This window comes from Papaver somniferum, chromosome 9, assembly GCF_003573695.1.
Source record: "Papaver somniferum cultivar HN1 chromosome 9, ASM357369v1, whole genome shotgun sequence".
In the NCBI taxonomy this organism is placed as follows: domain Eukaryota; kingdom Viridiplantae; phylum Streptophyta; class Magnoliopsida; order Ranunculales; family Papaveraceae; genus Papaver; species Papaver somniferum.
Window position 1 is genome coordinate 115632189 of NC_039366.1, and position 25925 is coordinate 115658113.

Consider the following 25925-nt stretch of genomic DNA (forward strand, 5'->3'; position numbering starts at 1 on the left):
CACAAAAGACTTTATTTGTTGAATCTCCTTTCGCATCTCCTTCAACACTTCAAGAACATCAGAAAACTTCTGAGAATTTGAAGGACCGGCTCTTGGCTTCCTCACATTCCTTCTTTTTCTTTTCAATGTCGGAGCTAACAGAGATTTTTCGTTTTTCCTTCATGATTGATGGCTTAACAATCATATTAACATCTTTTCCATCAGAAGAAATTATGCTTGGAGTATCCATACGTATGGGTTTGTGAGAGGAAATCACAAATTTCTCAACAAGTAGCCTTGAGATAAAAAGAAGTCACAGTAAAGGAAAACAATAATGTAGGGTTTCGAAACCTTTAACTAGGTTCGTACACGATCAACTCTTGACCCTATGAAGAGTAAAATTGTCGATAATACCCTTTCTTTTGTTTTTTTTATAGACAAAACGAAGAAACACTAAGAAAAAAAAGTTTTCCTAAAGCCTGAGTAATACAAAATCATTGTCTCTTTTGATCAGGCATATGAGACAAGATTTCCAAATCAACACAATCAAGTTGCATTGTGGTGAACAACAATTTGTCCACCATTTTTCTCTTGAGAGGAATCCTCAGACTTCTGTCTATCAAACCGACTTGACCATACTTTCTTCTCTAATGGTCTTGGTTTATCCTTGGAAACTAACTTCTTAGACGAAGATAAGATCCTACATACCTCAGCGGTCTTCTGAGCAAGTTTAAGCTTCCTTGCTAAATGATTTGCTCTTCGTTGAAGTTTGTTGACGTGTCTCAATTGGTGTTTGTACGTGTAACACCTTGAAAGTTCATGACCCTTTAGAGAACAATACGAACACGTCAAACTAAGATAAAAATCAGGTTTCTGAGATGTGCACGCAGCTAGACACATGGTGGGACCTGAAACATTGCAAACAGAGTTTTCGAGAAATGGGTCAATTTTTTCTTCCAGATTAGTTGGATTATCTTCTGAAAGAATATTGAAATTGATGTATGTATTGCTACAGTTATCAAAATCAATATTTTCACCAAGAAGTGCAACACTTGATTTCTCGTCTTTATTAGAATCATAGCTGTCAGACATTTCATCAAGAGTTGCAGCAAGACCTTTGTTCCCAGTGTATTTCTACGATTTGGGCACTCGTTTGCAAAATGACCAAATCCTTTACACTTAAAGCACTGAGGCATATCCTCATCATCAGTTTCATCTGTTTCCCTGTTTTTAGGAGGAATACGATTATGAGGTTTAACTGATGCTTTAGGCTTATCTCTGGAGAACCTTTTACTTCTCTTTAACAGAAGATATATAAAATGTCTTGTGATCATCGAGACTGACTTGTCAAGATCTTCATCTGATAAATCTGTCTCAGAATGATCATCTTCAGAGATATACACTTTTTTACTCTTATCAAGTAATTTAGTGTCCTTTTCTGCTTTGAATGCAACATCCTTAGTTTTGGATGAATGTTCGTGATCAAAGATCTTAAGGTTCCCAACCAGCGTATTTCTGGAAAGATTATCAAGGTTATTTCCCTCAACGATGGCATGCTTCTTAGAATCGTATCTAGATGGCAGCGATCTGAGAATTTTCATCACAATGTCCTTTTCAGGAATAGTCTTACCCAATGCAAAAGATGCATTAACAATTTCAGACACTTTGTGATTAAACTCATCAAATGTTTCTTCATCTGCCATACGAAGGTTTTCCCAATCAGAATTAAGGTTTTGAAGCCTAGCTTCCTTTTCACTGGATTTACCTTCGAATACGGTTCCCAAGATATACCAAGATTCTTGCGACTTAGTGCAATTAGTCACATGGTGCTGAAGATTTGGGCTAATGGCATGTGTGATCGCATTTAAACCGTCGGAGTTTTGCTTTGCAGCAAGTATCTCAGCAGGGCTGTATTCACCAATAGGTTTGGGAAGGTTTACATCTCCAACTGCCACAACGGGAGGATCATAGCCATTAGCAACATATACCCATGATTGAAAATCACGCGCTTGAATAAAACCTCGCATAGCAATTTTCTACCATAAGTAATTAGAGACATGGAAGACTGGTGGTACGTTAATAGAGATAGCACCTCTGTCCATAGAGTCAGATCGCTACAAACACAGACTTGTGAGGTATTGAACGTGTTTGCCTGCTTTGATACCAATTGAAAAAGCGGGGGTCTAACAACCCACCCAATATTTTGCTTAGCAATCTGTATGGACAAACTCTAATATATTTTTTAAAGAATCAACTAGACAGTCAGACTCAATCTAGATAAAATTATATCAAAAATTTTACATCTTAATCTCTCGATTTGGTTTTTACTCAAGCAAATAGAAATCTGCGAGTCTTTATCAAAGAGAGATAACTTGGATAGTACCAAAGACCAATATCCAAGTGTCAATCAATTTAAATCAACAACCAAAAGGTCGGATATTCTAAATATTCTAATTGATTGAATAACACACAACCTGTATTATTTCAATTATATAAACAAATATAATGCGGAATAGAAATAACACAGACACCAGAATTTTGTTAACGAGGAAACCGCAAATGCAGAAAAACCCAGGGACCTAGTCCAGATTGAACACACACTGTATTAAGTCGCTACAGACACTAGCCTACTCCAAACTAACTTCGGTCTGGACTGTAGTTGAACCCCAATCAATCTCACACTGATCCAAGGTACAGTTATGCTCCTACGCCTCTGATCCCAGCAGGATACTGCGCACTTGATTCCCTTAGCTGATCTCACCCACAACTAATAGTTGCTACGACCCAAAGTCGAAGACTTTAATAAACAAATCTGTATCACACAGAAAAGTATATTATAATAGATAAATCCGTCTCCCACGAATATACCTACGAGTTTTGTTCCATCTTTTGATAAATCAAGGTGAACAGGAACCAATCAATAATACCAGACTTATATTCCCAAAGAACAGCTTAGTATTATCAATCACCTCACAATAATCTTAATCGACGCAGCGAAAAAAGATATTGCGGAATCACAAACGATGAGACGAAGTTTATTTGTGATTACTTTTCTATCTTGCCTATCGGAGATATCAATCTCAATCCAATTATTACAATTGTACTCGTAACGATAGAAGATGCAAGATCAGATCACACAACTACAAGAATAGTAGTATCGGTTTGGCTTCACAATCCCAATGAAGTCTTTAAGTCGTTAACCTGGTTCAGAAGAAGAAACCAAAGGTTAAAGGAGAATCGACTCTAGCTATGCAACTAGTATCACACGTAAGGTGTGGGGATTAGGTTTCCCAGTTGCTAGAGTTCTCCCTTATATACACTTTCAAATCAGGGTTTGCAATCAATGTTAGATTAGTAACAAAGCATTCAATATTCACCGTTAGATGAAAACCTGATTAGATTCAAGCTAATATTTCTCAACCGTTAGATCAAAAACTTAGCTTGTCACACACAAATGAAAAGCCCAATTTTGGGTTTATGAACCGTACCCAAACATTAAAATTTGTTGGTTCAACAAGTCAACCAAATGGTTAGCCATATGATTACTCTCATATCAACCTTATTCTTCTTCACCATAACTAGTTCAAATGACTCAAATGAACTAGTTAGAGAGTTGTTCAATTGCAAGGAAATCTTATGTAACTACACAAGACACAATTGAAGCAAAATCGGTTTGATTCACTCGAATCGGTTCATGAACTTTATAGCCACGGTTTGCAAAAGTATTCCTTAGTTGATCTAAACATTAGTTCAAGAACAACCGACTTTAGATATAACCTGATCAAGTTCACGGACTGGGTTCGCGGACTTAAGCTCATGGAAGGAGTTTACAAACTCCAACAGAAATTCTCGGGCCGAGAAGTTCCCCCAGTTCGCGGACTTGGATCACGCCACTTCCATTTCTCTTGATCAACAAAGTTCGCAAACTTTGGTTCAAGGAATATGACTTATGCATATATGTGTTTCCACAACAATGGTTATGTAATCTAAACTCTCATTTCAATCATTGAAACTTTCTCAGAGAACGTTATATAGCCGTTATTCACAGACCATTTTTCGTCAGAGCAATTTTCAAAGTGATTGAAACATAACATGACTTTCGTCACTTGGTAAAGATGAATTCGTCTAAAGCGAAAGCTTACCAACACACATTTTAATAAATAGATAGGCGAGATAAACTCGTCTCAAAATAGCAAATGTGTACAATGAAAGTCTATATATCAAAACGACTTTTGTCTCAAGAGTAGGAGATAGAGTAAATATACTTTTGAATGACAGATAAGTTCGAGTCTCCCATACCTTTTAGTCGATGAAGATCCATCTGTTCCTTGAGTAGTCCTTCGTCTTGTATGATGATTGCCATGGAGTCTTGAGCTCAACTACACTTTCTATCCTAATCCAAGACCTTATCTCTAATAGGCTAGTAATCAAGACTTATGGTTTTGATCACTAATATTGACAAACATGCTTGAGATAGCAACGCGTGCGAGTTCGACCGAGCAATGCTCTAACACTGTGGTTGTGTTCTTGTCTTGAAGCTGTAAAGGGGATTGGTTTTAGTTCAGCTGATCAGGTGGCGCAGGTTGTGTTAGGCTGGTGCAAGTATAGTCTGGTGATGATGACAGTTAGATGTATGTATAGAAGTGGTGATTGTATTGAGTTGCAGTTGAAGCTATTGAACTTCCAGGAGCTCGTTTTGGTAGTGTTCCAATGTTGAATAATCCGAGATGAAGTTGTTGTCTCGGTGGAAAGGTTGGAATGAGAAGTAGTTAGATAAAATGCAAGAGGGAGACCAAGAGTTGTATCTGAAGTTGCAGGTGTGGTGAACTGATAATGGTAGTGCTTGAGTGTTGAGGCTGAAATTGCAGTTGAGAATAGTATAAATGAAGTGTTGGAGTTGATGGTGTTGGAACTGAACTACATGTGATGATGCTGGTCTGTGAATGTTATACAAGGTTGTTTGATAAGAAGTGAATGGTGTTACAAAAAAGAATCTTGTTGGCTGGCTATGAGTGTAGGATCTTGTGTAAGAGATTGAAATAAAGAACAACTGCAGGTACAAGTGGGTTATGCCAGATTATAAAGCTATGTATAGATATGAAGAATATGTTATCTAGAGTTAGGAATCAGTGTGTAATGTTTGCTGAAAACAAGACTTTGGAGATGGACGTTAGTTTGTAACTTAGAGAACTGTGTTTAGTTAGAATGTTGTTGAGTTTGTGTGTTTGTATTTGTGTTTGATTATGCTTTGGGTTTTGTGTTTGTGCATTAGTTGTGACTTGAGCTTTTGGATCTGGCCTGTGCAGTAGCTTTGGCATGTTAGTCAGCCCAGTCAACTCAGCTGACTCTATGAATCTATCTGAGTTGAATCAGTTGACTCAGTGGACTTTGACTCGTTGACCTGACCGTGGACCAATTGACTTTCCTTGACCTTTGAATATGGACTTGACTTACGTTGACTGCTAGTTGAACCCTTTGACTGTTAGTGACCATTTTTTGACGGTGATGGACCAGGCCTTAGATTAATGGGTCGTGCCAGTTCAAGCCCAATGGGTTTGGGCTTAATGCCATATTTTTTTAGTTCGATATTTTGGACCCTTATGGTCTGAATTTACCTTTGGTTCCTTCTACACAGTTGTAGATATTCTTAGGACATATCTAATAGAATATATAATCGAATTAGTAAACCTTATTATGTGATAAGGATAGATAATGAAAGGTGTAGTTACATAAGTGGCTTAGAACCATTAGATAGTTCACTTAACTTATAATTAGAGAATTATATGGACTATGCTATGAGCCTTGTGTGAGCCTTTTGGCTAATCTTTTAGAGTGCTTGTGTGATTAACAGTTAGTCTTTATTAACAACGATCGGTTCAAAGGATGGATCAGTGGATTGTAGATATCGAGGTAGGCGAGGCTTGTCATCAAATCAGGTGGGAACTTTGTAACCTTCTTGTAATCATTGAGTTTCTTTCCTTTGCGAGCATGATGTGCTTTTACTATCTATATGAATGTATATTGTAATTGCATTGAACGTTGTCTGTATTGAATGTAATTGTATGTGGGCGATATGCGTTATGTGGTTTCCCTCGCGAGGAGTGTCTGTGACTCCCCACAGCTCCTTGCTAAGTTAAGTAGGGCGGTATGCCATCCGTCGGTAATAGTATTAGTAGGGCGGTACGCCATCCGTCGGCAATAATATTATATTTTCTGCTTATTAAGATAGTAAGGCGGTATGCCATCCGTCGGCAATAGTATTAGTAGGGCGGTACGCCATCCGTCAGAATATTATATATACTATTTTATTTAAGGGAAATCACTCGCGTGAATATTATGCTTGTTTGACTAACCTTTGCTTCTTGATACGTGAATTGTTGAATGTTTCCTTTCACCATTGTCTCTTTTAAATTACTGTTTTATCTTTAAAACTGTGAAGTATGTTAGTGATTAGTTGAGGTTATTTGTTTCCATTGGGCACCTCTTTGGATGATGTGCTCACTTGTTCCCACATCAGTTTTTCAGTAATCTGAAGGAATGAAGCGCTCGAAGATATCCGTTTCGTAGCTATTTATTAAATCTAATGTTGTTGTGCATCTTTTACTATATGTATTCTTTCTTATTCTGTAAACAACACATTTACATATTCTCAGAACTCGAAAGACTTTCATTTATTCAATATCAGAGAGTTTGGGTTTTGTTATTTACCACTTTCTATAGTTATGATTCTTAAAATCGGTAATCTAGTTTTGATGCTTCAATTAGGTTGTAATCCTATCAGATAAGCAGGTTTAGTATTTGGGGCGTCACATGTTCCTTCAAACTCTCAGAAGTTTTCTGATGTTCTTGAAGAGTTGAAGCTGGCAAGAAAAGAGATTCAACAAATAAAGGCTTGTGTTTTCAGATCATTGGAAGTTCAGAAGGCCCTGGTTCGACATCATCAGCCAAGAAGGTTTACTGGTATTGACTCCTTCCTCCATGAACCATATGTTCCAATGGATGTTGACGACAAGGAGTTCGGGGACGACAAGGAATTTTTCAAAGATCTTAATGTCTAGTGAAACTTCTTAAAAGAATTTTTATTCTTGTTTTTGTTTAATAAGGATAACTAGGGTTTGGAATAGCCATTATTGTGAGTACACATAGCGATGTCCAACGTTTTCATCTTGCAATATTTTTAGATTTATTTATTTAAATTCTAAAGTTGATTTGGAAGATGATGATTGCAGTATTAATCTTTATGGTTTTATATATTGCAATATGTTATGGGATATGTGTGTTTGAGTCCGTGAACTATTATTGTCCCATACGATGTTAAAAGGAATCTCTTTTATATGTCGATATGCAAGTATTGATACAAGATCGATGAACTTTTGACAAACAAAAGTTAAGCCTATTATGTCATTTATTGATGGAAGATAGGTTAAAATCTTTTGTTAACAAAGATTATGTCTATTATATGTCGTTATGCAAATAGTGGTGAAAATAGAATGAATCTTTGTACATGCCGCAGTAGTGATCTTTCCCTGATCCATATTTTATGTGTATACTGCAATGCTCCATAAGGTTTTCTTGTGTTGAGCATAAAAACGATTGAGTTAATCATTCTTTTATGGTTAATATAGTCGTAGCTCCGTAAGTTCTCTTATGTCGAGCATGTTCAATTAAATTGATCACTTTTGTGTTTAATTTGATTGAGTATTCCGATTAAATTAATCATGGGTTTACTTGTGGTTAGTTTAATTGAGAATTTTGGATATAGAAAATTATTTCATTATGGTTTTTGGTGTCCAATAAAATCCTTCTTTTCTTGTAAAAGTAAGGTCGATCTTATTGTTCTTTCGGGAATGACATCAAATGGGGGAGAGTTCTTTTGAACTTGCGCTTAATTTCCATATATTTGTGGGGAGTGCGGTTGTGGAATTATTTAGGGGTTATCTTGTATCTTTATAAACTCCTTGATGAATACATTTAGCTTCGGCTTTATGATTGCATCTAAATAAGTTGATATGTACCTTTCTTTGATCTTGAAGCGTCTTCGTGGAAATTTCATTAGGATCTCGTTTTCGTACCTTTGCCAATTTTATTGACAAAAAGGGGGAGAATAAAAATGTAGTTCACACTACAAATACATATGATTTACGTGTTTTACGGGTCATTATGTAAGGGGGAGTGGTTTTCATGTTGAGACAAAAGTATTGACTAAGGGGGAGTGATACATATCACCATAGTATTGTTATCGAAGTTGTGATATAAGAACTTTGATGTTGTGTAATAGTACTATGACACTGTATAACAATGATCGAGAGATTTTGTTTTCTCATTGTTATGGCTACGAAAATTCAACAACTATGATGCTGAATTGAACATCTATGGAATCATGGGAGTACTTGGAAAAGACGAAGTTTTCGAGTAATGTTGAAGCACCAAGGAGATCAAGCATGTGGACGCGAAGCTACAAAGTTTTATCTATTTTGTAATTCATATGTATTGATAGTTTTGTCACTAAAATTGACAAAGGGGGAGATTGTTAGAGCATTGCTCGGTCGAACTCGCATACTTTGATATCTCAAGCATGTTTGTCAATGTTAGTGATCAAAACTATATGTCTTGATTTCTAGTTTACTTATGACTAAGTCTCGGTCTAGGATAGTTAGGTATAGTTGAGCTCCATACTCCATGGCGATTATCTTACGAAAACGAAGAACTAATCAAGGAACCAGTTGAACTTCATCCGACCAAAAGGTATGTGGAGACTTGAACTCATCTGTCACTTAAAAGTCTATCTACTCTATCTCCTCCTCTTGAGACAAAAGTCGTATAAGTATGATAGTTTTCATACATACACATTTGCTATTTTGAGCCGAGTTTACTCGCCTATCTTTTTCTCGAAATATGTGTTGGTAAGCTTTTGCTTTAACCATTTTCATCTTTACCCGTGACGAAAGTCATGATGACGTTTCAATCTTGAAAATAGCTTTGATGACGATAGTCGATTCTTTTTGTCTAACGACTATTATAACATTATAGAATAATGTTTCAATGATTGAAATGTGGAGTTGAGATTACGTAACCAACTATGGTTATAAGCATATATAGTGTGTCCGCACATTAGTGTATAAATCCATGTGCCGGAAACCAAGTGTGTGCATATGTGTGCATGCGGTATTGGTGAAGGAGACAGGTTAGGTACGCGTACCCGTACGCGTACTGGCGGAAGTTTTTATACCGAAATTTTTTGTTGTAGTTTGTGATGTTTATAAACTGAAAACCAGTCACCTAGGTATGCGTACCCGTACGCGTACTCATGGAAGTTTTCAAACCGAAATTTTTTGCTGAGTTTCCAAACTCAAGTCCGGTAGCTATGGTACACGTACCCGTACGCGTACTTAAGCTGGTTATATTTCTCAAATCGGAAGTTCATGAACTTAAACAATAAATCTATAAGGAATGCAATCTTTGCAAACCGTGGCTATATTGTTCATGAATTGATTCAAGTGAATCAAACTGATTTTGTTTCAATTGTGTCTATGTATAAAGATCTAAGCAATTGAACAACTCTTGAACTAGTTCTTATGAGTCATTTGAACTAGTTATGAGAAAGATGAATACGGTTAATATGAAAGTGCTCATATGTCTAACCATTGGTTAACTATTTGTGAACCAACCCAATGTACACGTTTAGGTACGGTTACTCAAACCTAAATGAAATACATTTCATTTGTGTGTGACAAGCTAAGTTTCGATCTAACGGTTGAAAAATATTAGCTTGGATAAGTCAGGTTTTTCATCTAACGGTGAATATTGAATGTTTTGTTACCAAGGTAACTTAGATTGTAAACCCTGATTTGAAAACTATATAAGGGAGACGTCTAGCAACTGGAAAAACTAATCCCCACACCTCCTGTGTGATAGTAGTTGGTTTTGCTAGAGTCGATTCTCCTTTAACCGTAGGTTTCTTCTCGAGATCCTATCGATTAGCGACTTAAAGACTTCATTAGGATTGTGAAGGCAGACGAAACTAGTTCTCTTGTAGTTGATCGATCTGATCTTGCCATTTTCTATCGTACGAGTTCAATTGAATAATTGACTTGAGATTATATCTCCGATAGGGCAAGATAAAAAGAATCACAAACATCTTCGTCTCATCGTTTGTGATTCCGTAATATCTAGTTTCGCTAAAATACGATTTAGATTATTATGAGTCGATTGATAATACTAGGTTGTTCTTCGGGAATATAAGTCTGGTTTATCAATTGGTTCTTGTTCACCTTGATTTCTATCAAAAGACGGAACAAACTTGTAGGTTTGTCTGTGGGAGACAAATTTATCTATTATCGTGAACTTTTCTGTGTGATACATATTTGTTTATTAAAGTCTTCGACTTCGGTTCGAACTCTTGGTTGTGGGTGAGATCAGCTAAGGGAATCAAGTGCGTAGTATCCTGCTGGGATCAGAGACGTAAGGAGCGCAACTGTATCTTGAATCAGTGTGATATTGATTAGGGTTCAATTACAGTCCAGGCCAAAGTTAGTTTGTAGTAGGCTAGTGTTTGTAGCGGCTTAATACAGTGTGGTGTTCAATCTGTACTAGGTCCCGGGGTTTTTCTGCATTTGCGGTTTCCTCATTAACAAAATTTCTGGTGTCTGTGTTATTTATATTCTACATTATATTTTGTTATATAATTGAAATATCACAGGTTCCGCGTTGTATCGATCAATTGTAAAATACAACCTTTGGTTGTTGATTGGAAATTGATTGATCCTTGGATATTGGTCTTTGGTACCATCCAAGTTTATTATCCTTGTATTTGATAAAGACTCGCAAATGCTTATTTGCTTGAGTAAAGATCAAATCAAGTGATAGAGATATTAACTCCTTGATATATTTTTTTATTAAGATTGAGTCTGACTGTCTAGTTGATTCTCTTAAAAGTATATTCGAGTTAGTCCATAGAGATTGCTAATCAAAATATTGGGTGTGGTTGTTAGACCCCCGCTTTTCACTTCTCTTTTAGTTGAGCGTTCTGATCTTGCCATTTTCTATCGTACGAGTTCAATTGAATAATTGACTTGAGATTATATCTCCGATAGGGAAAGATAAAAAGAAATAACAAACATCTTCGTCTCATCGTTTGTGATTCCACAATATCTAGTTTCGCTACCATACGATTTAGATTATTGTGAGGTGATTGATAATTCTAGGTTGTTCTTCGGGAATATAAGTCCGGGTTATCAATTAGTTCCTGTTCAACTTGATTTTATCATAAGACGGAAAAAAACTCATAGATTTATCTGTGAGAGACAGATTTATCTATCATCATAGACTTTTCTGTGTGATACAAACTTGTTTATTAAAGTCTTTGACTTTGGGTCGTAGCAACTCTTGGTTGTGGGTGAGATCAGCTAAGGGAATCAAGTGCGTAGTATCCTTCCGGGATCAGAGACGTAAGGAGCGCAACTGTACCTTGAATCAGTGTGATATTGATTAGGGTTCAACTAAGTCCTGACCGAAGTTAGTTTGTAGTAGGCTAATGTCTGTAGCGGCTTAATACAATGTGGTGTTCAATCTGGACTAGGTCCCGGGGTTTTTATGCATTCGCAGTTTCCTCGTTAACAAAACTTCTGGTGTCTGTGTTATTTCTATCCCGCATTATATTTTTTTATATAATTGAAATATCACAGGTTGTGCGTTGTATTGATCAATTGTGAAATCCATCCTTTGGTTGTTGATTGGAAATTGATTGATCATTGGATATTGGTCTTTGGTACCATCCAAGTTTATATCTCTTGTATTTGATATAAGACTCGCATATTTCTATTTGCTTGAGTATAGATCAAATCAAGAGATCGAGATATTAACTCCTTGTTATACTTTTTATTAAGATTGAGTCTGACTGTCTAGTTGATTCTCTTAAAAGTAGATTCGAGTTAGTCCATACAGATTGCTAATCGAAATATTGGGTGAGGTTGTTAGACCCCCGCATTTTCAATATATTTATATAAAAAAAAAATTGATTCCAAGTAAGAAACTCAACAGACGAAAAAATCTACAAAAAGAAAAGGATTATTCAAAGGCAATTACAAGATATATGTAGTATTTTACATTTTGAAATGCAAAAGTATCGTGTGAATCACATACATTTATATTTTTAAGCATATAAAAGTACCACATGAATCACATATGGGAAACAATAAATTTTAAGAGACTTATATTGTGTAAAATGTTTGTATGTTACCATAAAAGATGTTTATTATTAGTAATACAAAAAAAAATTAAGACAATCCTAGTAATATTACCAAAAACTTAAAAAAGAAAAATATTAACAATAGTACTTTCTCAAGTTAATAATTTAATTTTTTCATGATTAAATATAAAGTAAAACAAAATTGCATATGTATATAAAGAAAGTAGAAAGGCATTTTTTTGCCCCTTATTTTATGGGCGTAGGTCGGTCTGCCATCCCGCCTACCTAGGAGACGGGCCTGACAATATGGAAAGAAAATATATTAGAGATCACGAAATACTCATCCCTATCCATAATCACTTGCTAATTTGAAGTTATAGGAAATCAGTTCATATTCTAATTATTTATATGCGATGCACATGCTTGAATTTGACTCATTCAACAATATGAATTTTGAAAACAATGAAATTTTTGAGTAAACTAAAAGTTTAATGTACTTATCTGTAGCGTTACGTAGATAGTTCAAAGAACTTTTCAAGCATATAAATTTTATAAAAATTCGGTGTATATTTATAAATATACCAAGTTTTTAAATATTTTGATCTATTTTTAGAACAATGGCATTTATGTAAATATGTAAATATTGAATATACATGATATAATAGAGCTTAGTAATTTATATGAGGACAACTTGGTAATTTCAGGGGTCTTCTACCAAACCTCTTTTCTTTTTATTAGTTATAGATAGATAGATAAATAGATTGATCCACAAATCAATTCTCAAACGATAAATTGTTTCGAACTAAGATTGTTAAGGATCTTTGAACATCTATGCTAGAATCATATTTCGAGATTATAATTAACAAGACAAACTTGACTCAAAATTTCTTGTTTGTAAATCTACTAGAAGTCATACAACATAGTCTCAATATATAAAATGGTAAGATAATAAGTAAAATAGATTGGTTCAATCTTCACATATTTGATAAATAAGTTCGTCAAATGTCTTCGTCGATCTTCAGTCTTCGGGGATGATGTACTATACTGAACTACCAAATTCTAACCTAGTATGAGAGTTGACTTAGTATACTAGAAATCAAGAAATAGTTTTGATCATCTAATATTGACAATAAGCTTGAGATAGAAAAATTTGTGGGTTCAACCGAGCATTGCTTTAACAGAAACAACCTACTATTTTTAGAAGATCAAGTAAGGCAGAGTACAAGTCATTGCAGTCAGTTCTTCTGAATTACTTTGGATATCTTTTTTGCTGAAAGAACTTGATGCTTCTCTGACTTTTCCACCGGTGCTCTATTATGATAATCAAAATGTCAAAAGCTTGATTTTTGATCCCGTCTTCCATGCTTGTACCAAGCATATTAGGATTGACTATCTCTTGTCAGGGATTTAGTGACTCAATTTTTTTTTGAAGATTAAATTATGTTCCTTCTTTGCATCGACTGGATGACTATTCACCAAAGGGGTACGTGGGTGCTTCACTCTTTTATACTCTTGTGTTCATGCTAATATTTCTTACAAGTTTGGAGATTAATGAGTGTATGTATGGTATAACAATAAATTTTTTCTGCTTGTTCAATTTGTCTGTCTATCTATACACATGTGTGAGTCCAGCGTGTGATGTTGCGGTGTCTTACACATGTTTTGAAAATGTTATAAATAGTAAATTAGTTCACCTTGTAATTCAGTAAACTGAAATAATTCTTTTACCTCTTTTACCAAATCTGTCAATCGCCTTTTTATTACTTTTCTATCGAATAAACATCGTGCTACAGATAAAAAAAACACGAGTACAAGATGCATCCCCAAATCAGTCACGGAATTATGAGGTGAGTAGGGGGTGCTCCTACCACCCCCAAATTTTAAAAATGCACTTCAAATTCATTTTTTTATTATGTGTATTTTTCAAAAATTTTCTTTAAACGCATCTTATTATTTTAGCCCACCTAAATTTTAATCATGCTTCTGTTGCTGCCACTAATCCCTCTGGAATCGTGATCTTATGACAACGACATCCACTAACGTAGCAGTTATAATCTTTTTATGGACCTTTAAACCCTTTTAAAGAGCTTGACAATGTCCAAAGTTAGGTGGTGACTGGTGAGTTAGAATATTTTTCAATATATCACCTTCTTTGAAAAAGCATTATATTATTGACAACATTAAATCAAAATTGAAAGGCTGGCAACAAATTATAAACCAGGAGGGACAATCAACTCAAATACAATCAATTATCAATTTTATGTCAACTTTTCATATGAATTATTTTTTTATGCCCCAGTCTATCATTTGCTACTTGAATCAAATTCAACGTCAACACTGGTGGAACAAATATTCTTCCAAATGAAATTTTAAATCCTGGAATTCATTATGTTCCCCTTAGAAGCTTGGAGGTCTTGGTTTCAAAAAATCCTCACTTATTTAATTTAGTAATGTTAATAAAATTAGCTTGGAGATTAGTTACAAAACTAAATGCTAAATAGGTTCAAGTTCTAAGAGCAAGATATTTCAAAGACAAAGATGTCCTCTTTAATAAACTACTTAGTAATGATACTTGGATTTGGCGGAGTATATTTAAGGGTCTACAAATAGTTAAATAACATTATATCTGGGTTGTTGCAGATGTCAATTCCAATAATCCTTGGCAACATAATTGGGTATCTACCTCGGCTATTGGTCCACCAAATCAGGATACATACAGTCTCTTCCAACCACTCTTTCACATTTTATTAACAACTGCAATTGGAATCTTGATTAATCTTAATCATTATTTCACTCCTGAGCATATTAAGCAGATTCAACTGATACCCTTATTTCCATACACTACAGATTTACTAAAGTAGTCTCTCACCAAGTCTGCATAATTTTCTGTAAGTTTTACTTATCACCACTTTATATTGAAAGAACAACACGCAATGCATATTAACACACCATTTTCTAAACTTTTTTTTGCTTAAAATTTGGAAGATGAAGATATCATACAAACTGCTTCTCTTTTTATGGAAACTTCGTCATAGTATCTCTCAGTTTTTATGTTGGTGTTCAGATATTGCCAACAACATCATCAGCTTTGACCCTTTTATGGTGATGCAAATGAGACCACTCTTCGTTTTTTTATCCGCCCGTCGGAATTGTTTAGTTTCCTACTTCAGAATATATTCTACACCATTTACATTCAGTATGTCATTTGCAGGGTTGGTTTCTCTCATGATCAAATGAGAAAAATCCAATTTCGTTCAAAAAATCTCCGCTGATTAATTTGGTGGTGGTTACAATATGGCATGTATGTAAAACTTGTTGCTCTTTTGTGTTCAACATACTAAACATAATCCAATTACCACTTCCCAATGTATTTATCACTTTTGTACCTCATATCACATAGATATTAACGTAGGTCAGCTGGCGCATGATTCACCTCCTAGGATTCATCTTATGCATCGGTCTCCTCCTCATGTAGGTTGGATTTTCGTCACTGTTGATACATTTATGGGTCCTAATAATAACTTTGCTAGCATGGGTATTATGTTTGTAATGATGTGGGAGAGTTCTTAGAAGCCAAAGCTATATTAACTACTACGACAAACATTGACCAAGCTTTTTTTTTTTTAAAAAAAATAGAAATATATTACTGGAAACGGAGATGGCTAAGCATCTGATTCAGTCTCATTAGGAGCGAGCTCAGATAGAGTTGTCATGTTGATGACTTAATCTGTAAGGTTAACCTCATCTTGAACTGATACAAGGTTTGTACTTATATTACAATATTCATAAGCTTTGACAGTGTCAAAAGCAATGGTTGGAATTAAAAATAAAGGAGCTTGGTCTAACCAGGAAATTGTAGTGGTACTTTTTCTTCCTTTCTTTGCCAATTGGTCTGCCACTTTGTTTGCTCGTCTGTCTACATACTGGAAGCCCAAAAAAGAGATCATTTGTTCTACTAGCTTCTTAACTTCATATAGAATTGCAATGCTTTGCCATTGGATAGTTGATTCATTTCCTTGTAAATACCTAATTGTTGCCCTGTTATCTCCTTCTATGACCAGATGTTGTATGTTATGTAGTTTGGCCTATTTAGCTGCTTGAAGGAGAACTAGAGATTCTGCTTTTTCAGTAGTGGAAGACCTGAAGATACCTGATTCTGCTCCTTTGAAGGTTCATGTCCAATTACGAAGAACAAAACCAAAGCCTGCATCGGTTTTTTCAGATAACCAAGAAGCATCACAATTTAGTTTGAAAGTATTTGTGATTGGGAATGTCCAATGTGGTATTGGTTTGATAGTTCTGTCTTGTTTTTGGTTTAAACTATTCAAAGTCATTGGATGCCAGTACTCACAGTGTCTTGATATATCTAGTGCTAACTGAATTGGTGTTCTAGATTTATCTTCAAATATCCTAAGACACCGTTCTTTCCAAATAAACCAGTACCTGGTTGCAGCTAGTGCCATTGAGATGAAATTACAATCTCCTGCTAACCATTCATTATATTTATGCAAGAAAGAAGTATTAACAGAAGCTGAGTTGTGAGGTACTCCCTGAACTGCCATTGGCTGTAGATTCCACACAGCTTTAGCATAGTCACAGTCAAGGAACAGATGAAAAGTAGATTCCACCACAGTCTTACAGAAAATGCATTTGTTGTCCACTGATTTTAACTCATGTTTAGTAGGTAATGCATCTTGCAGGCATTTCCAAATAAACAGTTTGATTCTCTGCGAAGTATCCATGCTCCATAATCCTTTCCAAAACTTCTTTGTTTTGTCAGGGATGGTGTTAGATGGATTCAGTAACTTTGCATATAAATATTTAACAAAAAATTCACCGTTTCTAGTAAGTAACCATCTCAATTTATCTTTTTTCAGTTTTCCATACCTTTGTGTGTATAATCTTATGTTCATTATTTCACTGACCAAAGATCTATCAAAAGTTGAAAGTAACAAAGACTCATTCCACTTCTTTGTGTCATGATTTATCAAATCAGACACAAGTGTTATATTAGAGTTTCCAGGGATAAAACTAGCTAGAGTTTGTTCCCTATTTGGTAACCATTTGTCATCCCAGATATTTATTGAGAAACCATTGCCTACCTCCCAAACACTATACTTTTTGATATGCTCAATACCTTGTAAAATGCATTTCCAAATCTAAGAAGCTGTTGATTTCTTTTTGGATTGAAGAGCTCCTATTTTTTTAAAGTATTTTCTTTTAAAATTTGAGCCCATAAATCATCAGGACTACTCACCAATCTCCAGGCTATCCTGCTAATCATAGCCTGGTTTACTTTGTTAACCTCTTTGAAACCTAACCCCCTTGGTCAATTGGTTTACATAAGAAGTCAAAAGATTTTATGTAAATACCTTTATAATTAGTATGTTTTCCCCACCAAAAATCTCTCTGAATATCATTTATTCTTTTGGTAATTTTTTAGGCAAAACAAAACATCCCATGCTAAAAATTGGCATACTAGAAATAACAAATTTATTTATAACAATCTTACTTGATTGAGATAGATTTTTTGCTAACCAGTTCTTAACTCTCTGTTCCATTTTTTCTATAATGCTATCAAAGGACTTAAGTTTTGATCTATCGATGAATAAAGGTACTCCTAAATGGGTGTCTCTGATATTTATTTTTTTGATTTCATTAACCTAGAAATAATACCTTGGTGTTTATTATGAATTTTTTTACTAAAAAACAGACCAGATTTTGCAAAATTTATTACTTGCCCAGAGGCTTTACTAAAAAGATTAATAGCTTCCAGAAGATTTTTACAGCTACCTAAATCAGCTCTAGTGAAAAGCAAAAAATCATCTGCAAAGAATAAATGAGAAATATGTGTTGATTTTGGGGTGAGTTTGATATCTATTACCTGTTTCAGTGATTCCAAATGACAGAGGAGTCTAGAAAGAACCTCCATACACAGGATGAATAAATATGGAGATAAACATTGACCCAGCTGAAGCTTTAGCGGTTACAAATAGTTTACAATGAGCGTAAATAACTGCAGTGTAAAAAATTTCTTTACAAACTGATAACAAGGGTGTGCATGAAGCTGTCTCTTATCTGCGCCACCTTACTTCTTGTTGCCCAAGGGCCGCTTGTCCGTATCAGCATACATATACCTTTCCATCCCCGGTAAAAAATCATCGTAAGACAAGAAGACGTTTTGAGGACAGAAATGGTAACAGAATTTTTCCGAAATTGATGCGGGGTTCTCAGTGTCTCTTTCTCTTCCCCTTCGTTCCATTTCTTTTCCCCGAGTCTTCGGACGATCTCTGCAACAGCTGAGGTCGTTCGAATTCTAAAATCATGGCGATTCTAAACGATTTTCTGACATTTTTCCTCTTATTGTCAATTCTAAACCGAGTTGAGTCGAACCGGATCTCGAATGTTTGTGATTTCAGCTTTTTACAACAAAACAAGCTTTACAACTATAGCTTGGATTCTCCTACTTCAAATTATCCTCACGGGGTTCTTAGCGAAGATGGGTACTCTCCATTTCCCCTAATATCATCATTTTAATATCTGCATATTCCTTATTTTCTATTTAGTCTGTTATATTGATTGATTTTGCTTTGGATTTGCTTTGATTAAGTTCAAAAATGGAATTTATGAGTTAGACCTAGTTTAATTTGTTGGAAATTAAATAGTAAAAGGCTTCAGGATTTCCTTGTTGATTAATTTCAATGTTGATTGGATTTCACTACTGTATTTGCAGATTTTACAAGGTGGCGGCGAATAAGACAGTTCTTTGGTTTCAGGTTGGCTTCATCAGGTCACACTTTTATGTCTTATTTTATTTTAAGTTGCTTCTCTAGGTAGATTTTGTGATATTATAGACTTTTAAGGAACATGAAATATACCAATTTCCAGTTTCATGCATCATAGATAGATGATTTATTTTTACAAGAATGCATATGTGACCAATAAGCTAAGCTGGTTTCACGCGTTATATGCCTAAATCCTGTATGCTCAATTGTAGAATTCAACTATTTTATGAATTACGTTCAACTTAGGTGGACATAGGTGGTTTCGGTTTTGTTTTCTACTTTTAGTTGCAAAAATAATTCTTGATAAATTGAATCTGAAATTTTTGTTGTATATTGGTCTCTTAATTTATACATGGACTATTTTGCTTCACATGAACTTCTTGCTGACTTTCTGTTCTTGGGTTATGTGGAACAGCTCTGTGATGGAATGATATTCAACCACAACCCACCTAGATGTGTTGGCTGCCTGGTAAAGTCTTTTTTTATTTTAATTCTTAAGAGCAATTGTATTAGTTTTTCGTTCTTTTTACTAGTTGATATGATTCTGCTAAAGGTGGCATATATGGTATGTTTTTGTCGTGAAAGATTGATGCATGTGGAAGCGTTTTGAGTATATGATCTTGTGTCCCTTGTTACCCTTCTTTCCCGATTTTCTAGTTTTTCTTTTGTCTATTGTTTTTGATAAGAAAAATTATTAGTGGTTTTTATTTTGTATGCTAGCTAATCCAAGTCAATGTTGTCATGGTCACCTTTTTGTTGCTGTTGGTGTTTCTGATTTGATTGTCTTGGCTTATATTGTAGGATTGTGGGGGGCCAGCCCGCTGTGGAATGGAATGTAGTGCGCTCGTGTCTGAAAATTTAGGAGGTAGATGCTTTTTTTTAGGCAGTATTTAGCTATCTTGCTAGTAGATATTTCTTGTACTTCACCATTAGTGTAGTCTATGTTGAAGAATAGGGTGAAAATTGAGGATTTGGGTATGGCTTCTAGTCTGGACTCCGCTCATTTTTCAATTTTGCTCATTGTTTATAGAAATTCTTTCTTATCCAATCACTCATCTTCTCATGTCATTGGTCCTTGCTGGACATGTCCAAACCGTGTCATTTGACTTTCTATAGTTCTTTCTTCGATGAGTTGGAGCTATTTCTGTTTCCCTCAGCTGTACTGTTTCTTCATCCCAGTTTATTATGGGCATTATGAAGTTTTTTGCAGGTGTAGTCACTTTAAGGTGTTACATTCCTTCTGTCTCGAATCACTGTCGTACTCATAATATATTGTTGATACGTGCAGGATATGATGTTTGCACAACTATTGGGCGAGCCTCGAGCATTCAAATAAGTCTAATTGGTACATTTGTGGATGAACTTTTCTGTGGAAAACTGATTTTAGCTTGCTCTTCTTATTCCATCTAGTATGGTTTTGAAAGAAGATTATTCTGGATTTGAATTTTGTTTAATTGTGTCAGTAGCCAAGCCATCCATCCCTTGTCAACATAGAAAACATTAGGGGCTTTCACATGAAAAAAACAATACGCATGCTAGAAATTTCTGGACAACCTGAAAACTCGAGGAAGGAATTCTTTTATTCACATAAACTTACCTTGAAAATAACTATCGACCTTAGTTCCTCCTGTTGTGCATGCCAACTGTCATATCCTCTCTCTTAGACCTATCCTTTTTTTTTTGCATTGGCTGGCAGATAAAGCGAAGCCTCACACAGGTGTTGTTGTTAAAATGTCAAGTGGTGGTCTCAGGGTTAACTGTTCACTATCTGTATCTGTTTACTGTGATGCAAATGGAGTTAAAGTGAGTATTTTACTCTCTCATAATTTTTGATGATCTACTTCTTGTGGAATGTGACTTTCCTAAATCATTTTCGTTATTTCAGGGACCAAATGCATTGAAACATATAGGAGATTGTGAATATGTGAGTGCATGAAAGTATTATATTCTTTCTTGTTTTTGTCATTTGATTCCTAATTGCTGGATGGAAAACTAAAACAAATTCTTTCCTGCAGACTACAGAGTTAAGACACCCTAACGGTTGTGCGAAGATTATATCTGTTCATCGAAGCGGGTGGAGCTGGTTGGGTACTCTTTTTATCATGTGAGTGTTAGAACTGTTTTTTTCCTTTTTCAAGAATAATATTAGTTGCATTAAGTTAGTTGCTGTTTTTAGAGGGAAACTTTCCCTGATGAAGTTGTTGCTCTCATTTTCAGTATTTTGTGCCTTTTGGGAGCGTATCTGGTGGCTGGTACAGCTTATCGGTTTTTCGCCCTTGGCATTCGTGGTATAGAAGTATGATTTCTTTCTCTAATCTTGTTTGTTGTCAGTTATACCATGTGTATATCAAATTTGGTGCAGATTATCCTTTGGTCAGATCTTTTAACTGCTCTCTTCTATTTCTCTGTGCAGCTTATCCCAAATTTGGAGTTTTGGCTCAGTTTACCACATAGAACTCAGGTATACCTGCATTTCTTTTTCTAATGTTTGCACCACTTGTGTGACCCTCAAAACGATCCAACTATTGATTTCTTCTGAAGAATGATCAGTTGTTTGCATGTTTCAAACCATATGAAATCCACGTTTGACCTGTATGTTACCCTTTTTCTCTTCTCTATTAACGTTCATCTCTACCAGGTTTTCTTTGGGTCACTCGTACGAAGGTTTAGAGGGCCCACTGAAGGGCATCGAAGTTCTTATTCTCCTGTCAACTTCTGAGCGGCTGCATGTCTTCTGTATAAAAAAGTGGAGCTACGCGACCAGCAGCATGGCTCATCTAAGTGCCAACTCCCAAGAGCAATGTTTTTGTATTTTTTTTGTGTTAGTAATATTCAATTCATTCTCCCTGACGCCTGTTGTTCATTTGGTTATATTCTTTTGATTTCTTTCTCTCCGATTTTGATTGGGGAAAAAATGACCAATTTCATAACCAATTTTTGAAGGTTATAGTCTTAGCAAATGTGTAATACTCAAATGTGTAATGGTTATTGTTTTAGAGAGAGAAGTTGTAGCAGTTAAGCGCTTGCATGAAGTTATCATCATATTGCAGGTAACAAGAGAGGTCTTTATTATCTCAAATCTGATTTATGCTATAAATGCTTGCTTTTGGGCATTTATAGATGTACTTGCATTGCATCTTCTCCTACGCTTTTCTATATTTTAGAATCATGTACATACGTATACAGTATAGCATACTGCTGAAAATGTGAGTGTCATACCTGTCCATAGCAATCAAAAGAAGTACGAGAAGACAGTGAATGAGAGTGGCTCATGTGTGGGTACTTATAAATGCTACTCCTGTTTTGATAGACCGAGACATTATTGTTTTCCCAAAAACATTGTGTTATCGCAGTTGCTATCAAGAAATTGATGCTCGGTTTAGGGTACACTAAAAGGTGAAACTGAATTATGAAAATGATTTTGCAAAATAATGGCAAGCCAAATACAACTTGCACATTCCATACGCGACTTCTTCGGCAATCTTCTAGAAGCTTCATAAATATTCACGTGATTTCTAGGTTGTAGGTACTGAAGATTGTACGACAAAAGCAATACCAATGTGAATGGAGGAACATAACGAATCTCTCTTCCGATATAAAGAATACTTTCATGCTGCTTTCCCCGTTATGCACGTATTGAGAAATAACTTTTGCCGATGTCAGTGTAGTATAATGGTAAGGTCACTGTGAATAACGATAGCATTGACATGAGTTCCAAACTGGTGAGCACCAAATTCTTTACCAATCATTGAAAAGTTACTTCTTCCTATAGACAATGCAGGTTTAAGTTATGAACACTGTGACCTGAGCACAAGTTTCAGTGATGGCCAGTCAAACTAGGCAGTTATGGTCCCATATGCCAAGGTGACTATCGGAAGAAAACATTTCGTTTGACTATACAGCTTGTACTTTAAAAATGAGAGGAGTTTAAAGCTTCTCAACATTTTGTAACATTTGGCTTCTTCTTCTTCCTGCTTTTCATTTCTAGGGTTCCATTTTCGATATCTTGAGGTACGCCTTTTCTCTGTGTATCCACCAAATTTCACTGTAATCAACTACTACTGCTGCAGCATCAGATTTGGTCATTTCTTGTGAGTTATTCAGCTTTTACTGTGGAAATTAGTGTTTAATCTGAAGTTAAGATTTTCTATTTTTTTCTTTTTTTTCTAGAGATTATTAATGGATATGGATTCACGTTTAAGAGGTTTACTTGATTCAATTAATGGAAATTCTGAGTCTGTTTCTGATATGAATTTCTTTACGTCAGAGGAGAATAATAATAATAGCCTTGATCAAAGTTCAATAGATCAGAATCCTAATTTTAGTAGTAGTAGCAATAGTTTTGCTGACCATAGTATGACTGCTTCATCCTCAAATTTTAGTCTTCAAGAAGATTTTTCTCCGGGGGAAGAATATGATTTCTCAGATGTGGTTCTTAAGTACATAACCCAAATGCTTATGGAAGAAGACATTGAAGAGAAGAACTGTATGCTTCAAGATTGTTCAGCTCTCCTGGCAACAGAGAAACCCTTTTATGAAATTCTGGGTGAAAAGTATTATCCCCCTTCTCCTCATTGCAACCCAGAAGGTCAAGTTGACAACTCTACTCAGTACCATGGTAGTAACAATTGCAGTAGCAGTGGTAGTAGTAGTAACAATGCAGCTGAAACTAGTTGGGCTGGTGCACTCGGTGAGTATCAACCTTTGTCTCATTCCCAAAGTGTTCTGAGTGATTATACTTTCCAGATGACTCCTCAATCAGCTTTCGATCCTTCAAACGGTTCCAATTCTGTTGTGGAAGGAAAAGTGGATTCGCCCGGGGATAAGGTTCAGGTTCATGATGTCTATTCTGAGAGTGATTTCATTTGGCAGTTCAGAAAAGGCGTCGAGGAAGCAAATAAGTTTCTTCCAGATGATACAAACCTGATTATTGACCTAGAAAGTAATAGTTTTCTTAATGACGAAAGAAACAAAGAAGCTGGCGATGTTGAGGTGAAGTTGGAGAAGAAGGATGAGAAAGAGACTTCGCCAACTGGTTCGAGAGGGAAGAAGAATCTGCACAGGGAGGATACAGGTTTAGAAGAAGGGAGGAGTAATAAGCAACCGGCAGTGTTCTCCGAAGAAACGGTACGATCAGCAATGTTTGATATGGTATTGCTCTGTGGGAATGAAGAAAAATGTGATAAAGAAGATTCAACTCCCCACAAATCCTTGAAGACTGAAGCAACCAAGAATTTGCAGCAGAATGGGCAATCAAAAGGGTCTAATGGTGGAAAGCCCCGTGGTAGGAAACAGAAGTCTAAAGGGGATGTCGTGGATTTGCGGACACTACTCATTCACTGTGCACAAGCTGTTTCTGCTGATGATCGTAGGACTGCTAGTGAGCTACTGAGGCAGATTAGACAACATTCTCCCCCTGATGGAGATGGTTCACAAAGGTTAGCCCATTGCTTTGCTAATGGACTTGAGGCACGTTTGGCTGGATCCGGGAGTGAGATTTACTCAACCCTCCTGCACAAGAGAACATCAGCAGCTGATATCTTGAAAGCTTATCATCTCTTTATGGGTACAGTCCCGTTCAAGAAGATATCAAATTTCTTTGCAAACCAAACAATTGATGATCTGGCTGATAAGGCTACTACCCTCCATATAGTAGATTTTGGTATCCTCTATGGTTTTCAATGGCCTTGCCTTATCCAGCGTCTTTCGAAAAGAAAAGGTGGCCCACCTAAAATTCGAATTACTGGGATAGAATTGCCCGAACCTGGTTTTCGCCCATCTGAATTGGTTGAAGAAACGGGTCGTCGGTTAAAATCTTATGCTGAGAAATTCCATGTCCCATTCGAGTACCATGCCATTGCTCAGAAATGGGAAACCATCCAACTTGAGGATCTCAATATTGCTAAAGATGAAGTTCTTGTTGTCAACTTCTTGTTTCGAGCTAGAAACTTGCTTGATGAAACTGTTATATTGGACAGTCCACGAAATGCCGTTCTGAACCTCATAAGGAAGATGAATCCTGATGTTTTCATCCATGGGGTTTCAAATGGTGCCTACAGTTCCCCATTCTTTGTTACTCGATTCCGGGAGGCTCTCTTTCACTTTTCATCTTTGTTTGATGTGCTTGATACAAATATTCCCCGTGAACATCCCGAGAGGATACTGATCGAGAGAGACATCCTCGGGAAGGAGGCTTTGAACATTATAGCATGTGAAGGATCACAGAGGGTTGAGAGGCCAGAGACTTATAAACAATGGCAGGCAAGGAATACGAGGGCTGGGTTCGTGCAACTCCCACTGCACAAAGATATAATGAAGAAGGCGAAAGAAAGAGTGAAATCAGACTACCACAAGGATTTTATTGTAGATGCAGATAGCCAGTGGATGCTGCTGGGATGGAAGGGGAGAATTCTCTTCGCCCTTTCTTCTTGGAGGCCCGCGTAAGATTCTTTTCTTTTGTTGCACTACTGTTCATGTGGAAGGAGGTAATCTGTTTTTTGGTTTAAGTTACAGTCCCTCATAAATCTTATGCTCTGCTAATCTTCTTCCTTTATGGGATCAAGACGGCATAGTTTGATCAATACGTAAATGAAAGATAAACTCACACAGTTTAAAACACCCCAATGTATAAATGCAATGTAAAAAAATGAAAATTTGATTGCACTGAACCAAAAGCTTTTTCCAATTTTTAGCGGATTTTCTCTGTTAGTAAACGTAATTCTGCAGAAGAACCTGCAGAAATATGTTATACAGTTTCACTTAACAGAATTCATAGTCAACGAAATGGCTTCTCTGTTTGACAGTGCTCTATGGATTTACTTTGTGGACTTGCACTTTGTTTTATCAGCTTCTAACAATTTTATTTATTTATTTGTGATCTATCAGTGTTACTTTTTGTCGTTATATATACATCTCAATGTGTAATCAAATGTTATAACGCTCACAACAGGCTTCAATTTACATTATATTAAGAA

At 35.8% G+C, this 25925-nt stretch overlaps 2 protein-coding genes across 2 annotated transcripts; both read left to right on the forward strand.

The window, feature by feature from the left end:
- Positions 1-18346: 18346 nt before the first annotated feature.
- LOC113308554 lies at positions 18347-21965 on the forward strand. Its single transcript, XM_026557019.1, has 11 exons — positions 18347-18669; positions 18900-18942; positions 19367-19420; positions 19753-19816; positions 20240-20296; positions 20648-20754; positions 20837-20875; positions 20967-21055; positions 21169-21247; positions 21365-21412; positions 21590-21965. Exons 1-11 carry the CDS (start codon positions 18491-18493, stop codon positions 21668-21670), a joined length of 840 nt encoding a protein of 279 aa, XP_026412804.1. The 5' UTR covers positions 18347-18490; the 3' UTR covers positions 21671-21965.
- Positions 21966-22869: 904 nt separating this feature from the next.
- On the forward strand, positions 22870-25794 carry LOC113310039 (scarecrow-like protein 14). Its single transcript, XM_026558592.1, has 2 exons — positions 22870-22962; positions 23122-25794. The coding sequence occupies exon 2, from the start codon at positions 23131-23133 to the stop codon at positions 25393-25395; it is 2265 nt and encodes a 754-aa protein (XP_026414377.1). The 5' UTR covers positions 22870-22962; positions 23122-23130; the 3' UTR covers positions 25396-25794.
- Positions 25795-25925: the final 131 nt, after the last annotated feature.

Bases quoted from the DNA above. Each gene is read 5' to 3' on its own strand.
- LOC113308554 (XM_026557019.1), top strand. From the start codon at position 18,491: ATGGCGATTCTAAACGATTTTCTGACATTTTTCCTCTTATTGTCAATT. The intron at 18,670-18,899 runs GTACTCTCCATT...CTGTATTTGCAG, and splicing joins GGGGTTCTTAGCGAAGATGG to ATTTTACAAGGTGGCGGCGA. The intron at 20,297-20,647 runs GTACATTTGTGG...ATTGGCTGGCAG, and splicing joins CATTCAAATAAGTCTAATTG to ATAAAGCGAAGCCTCACACA.
- LOC113310039 (XM_026558592.1), top strand. From the start codon at position 23,131: ATGGATATGGATTCACGTTTAAGAGGTTTACTTGATTCAATTAATGGA.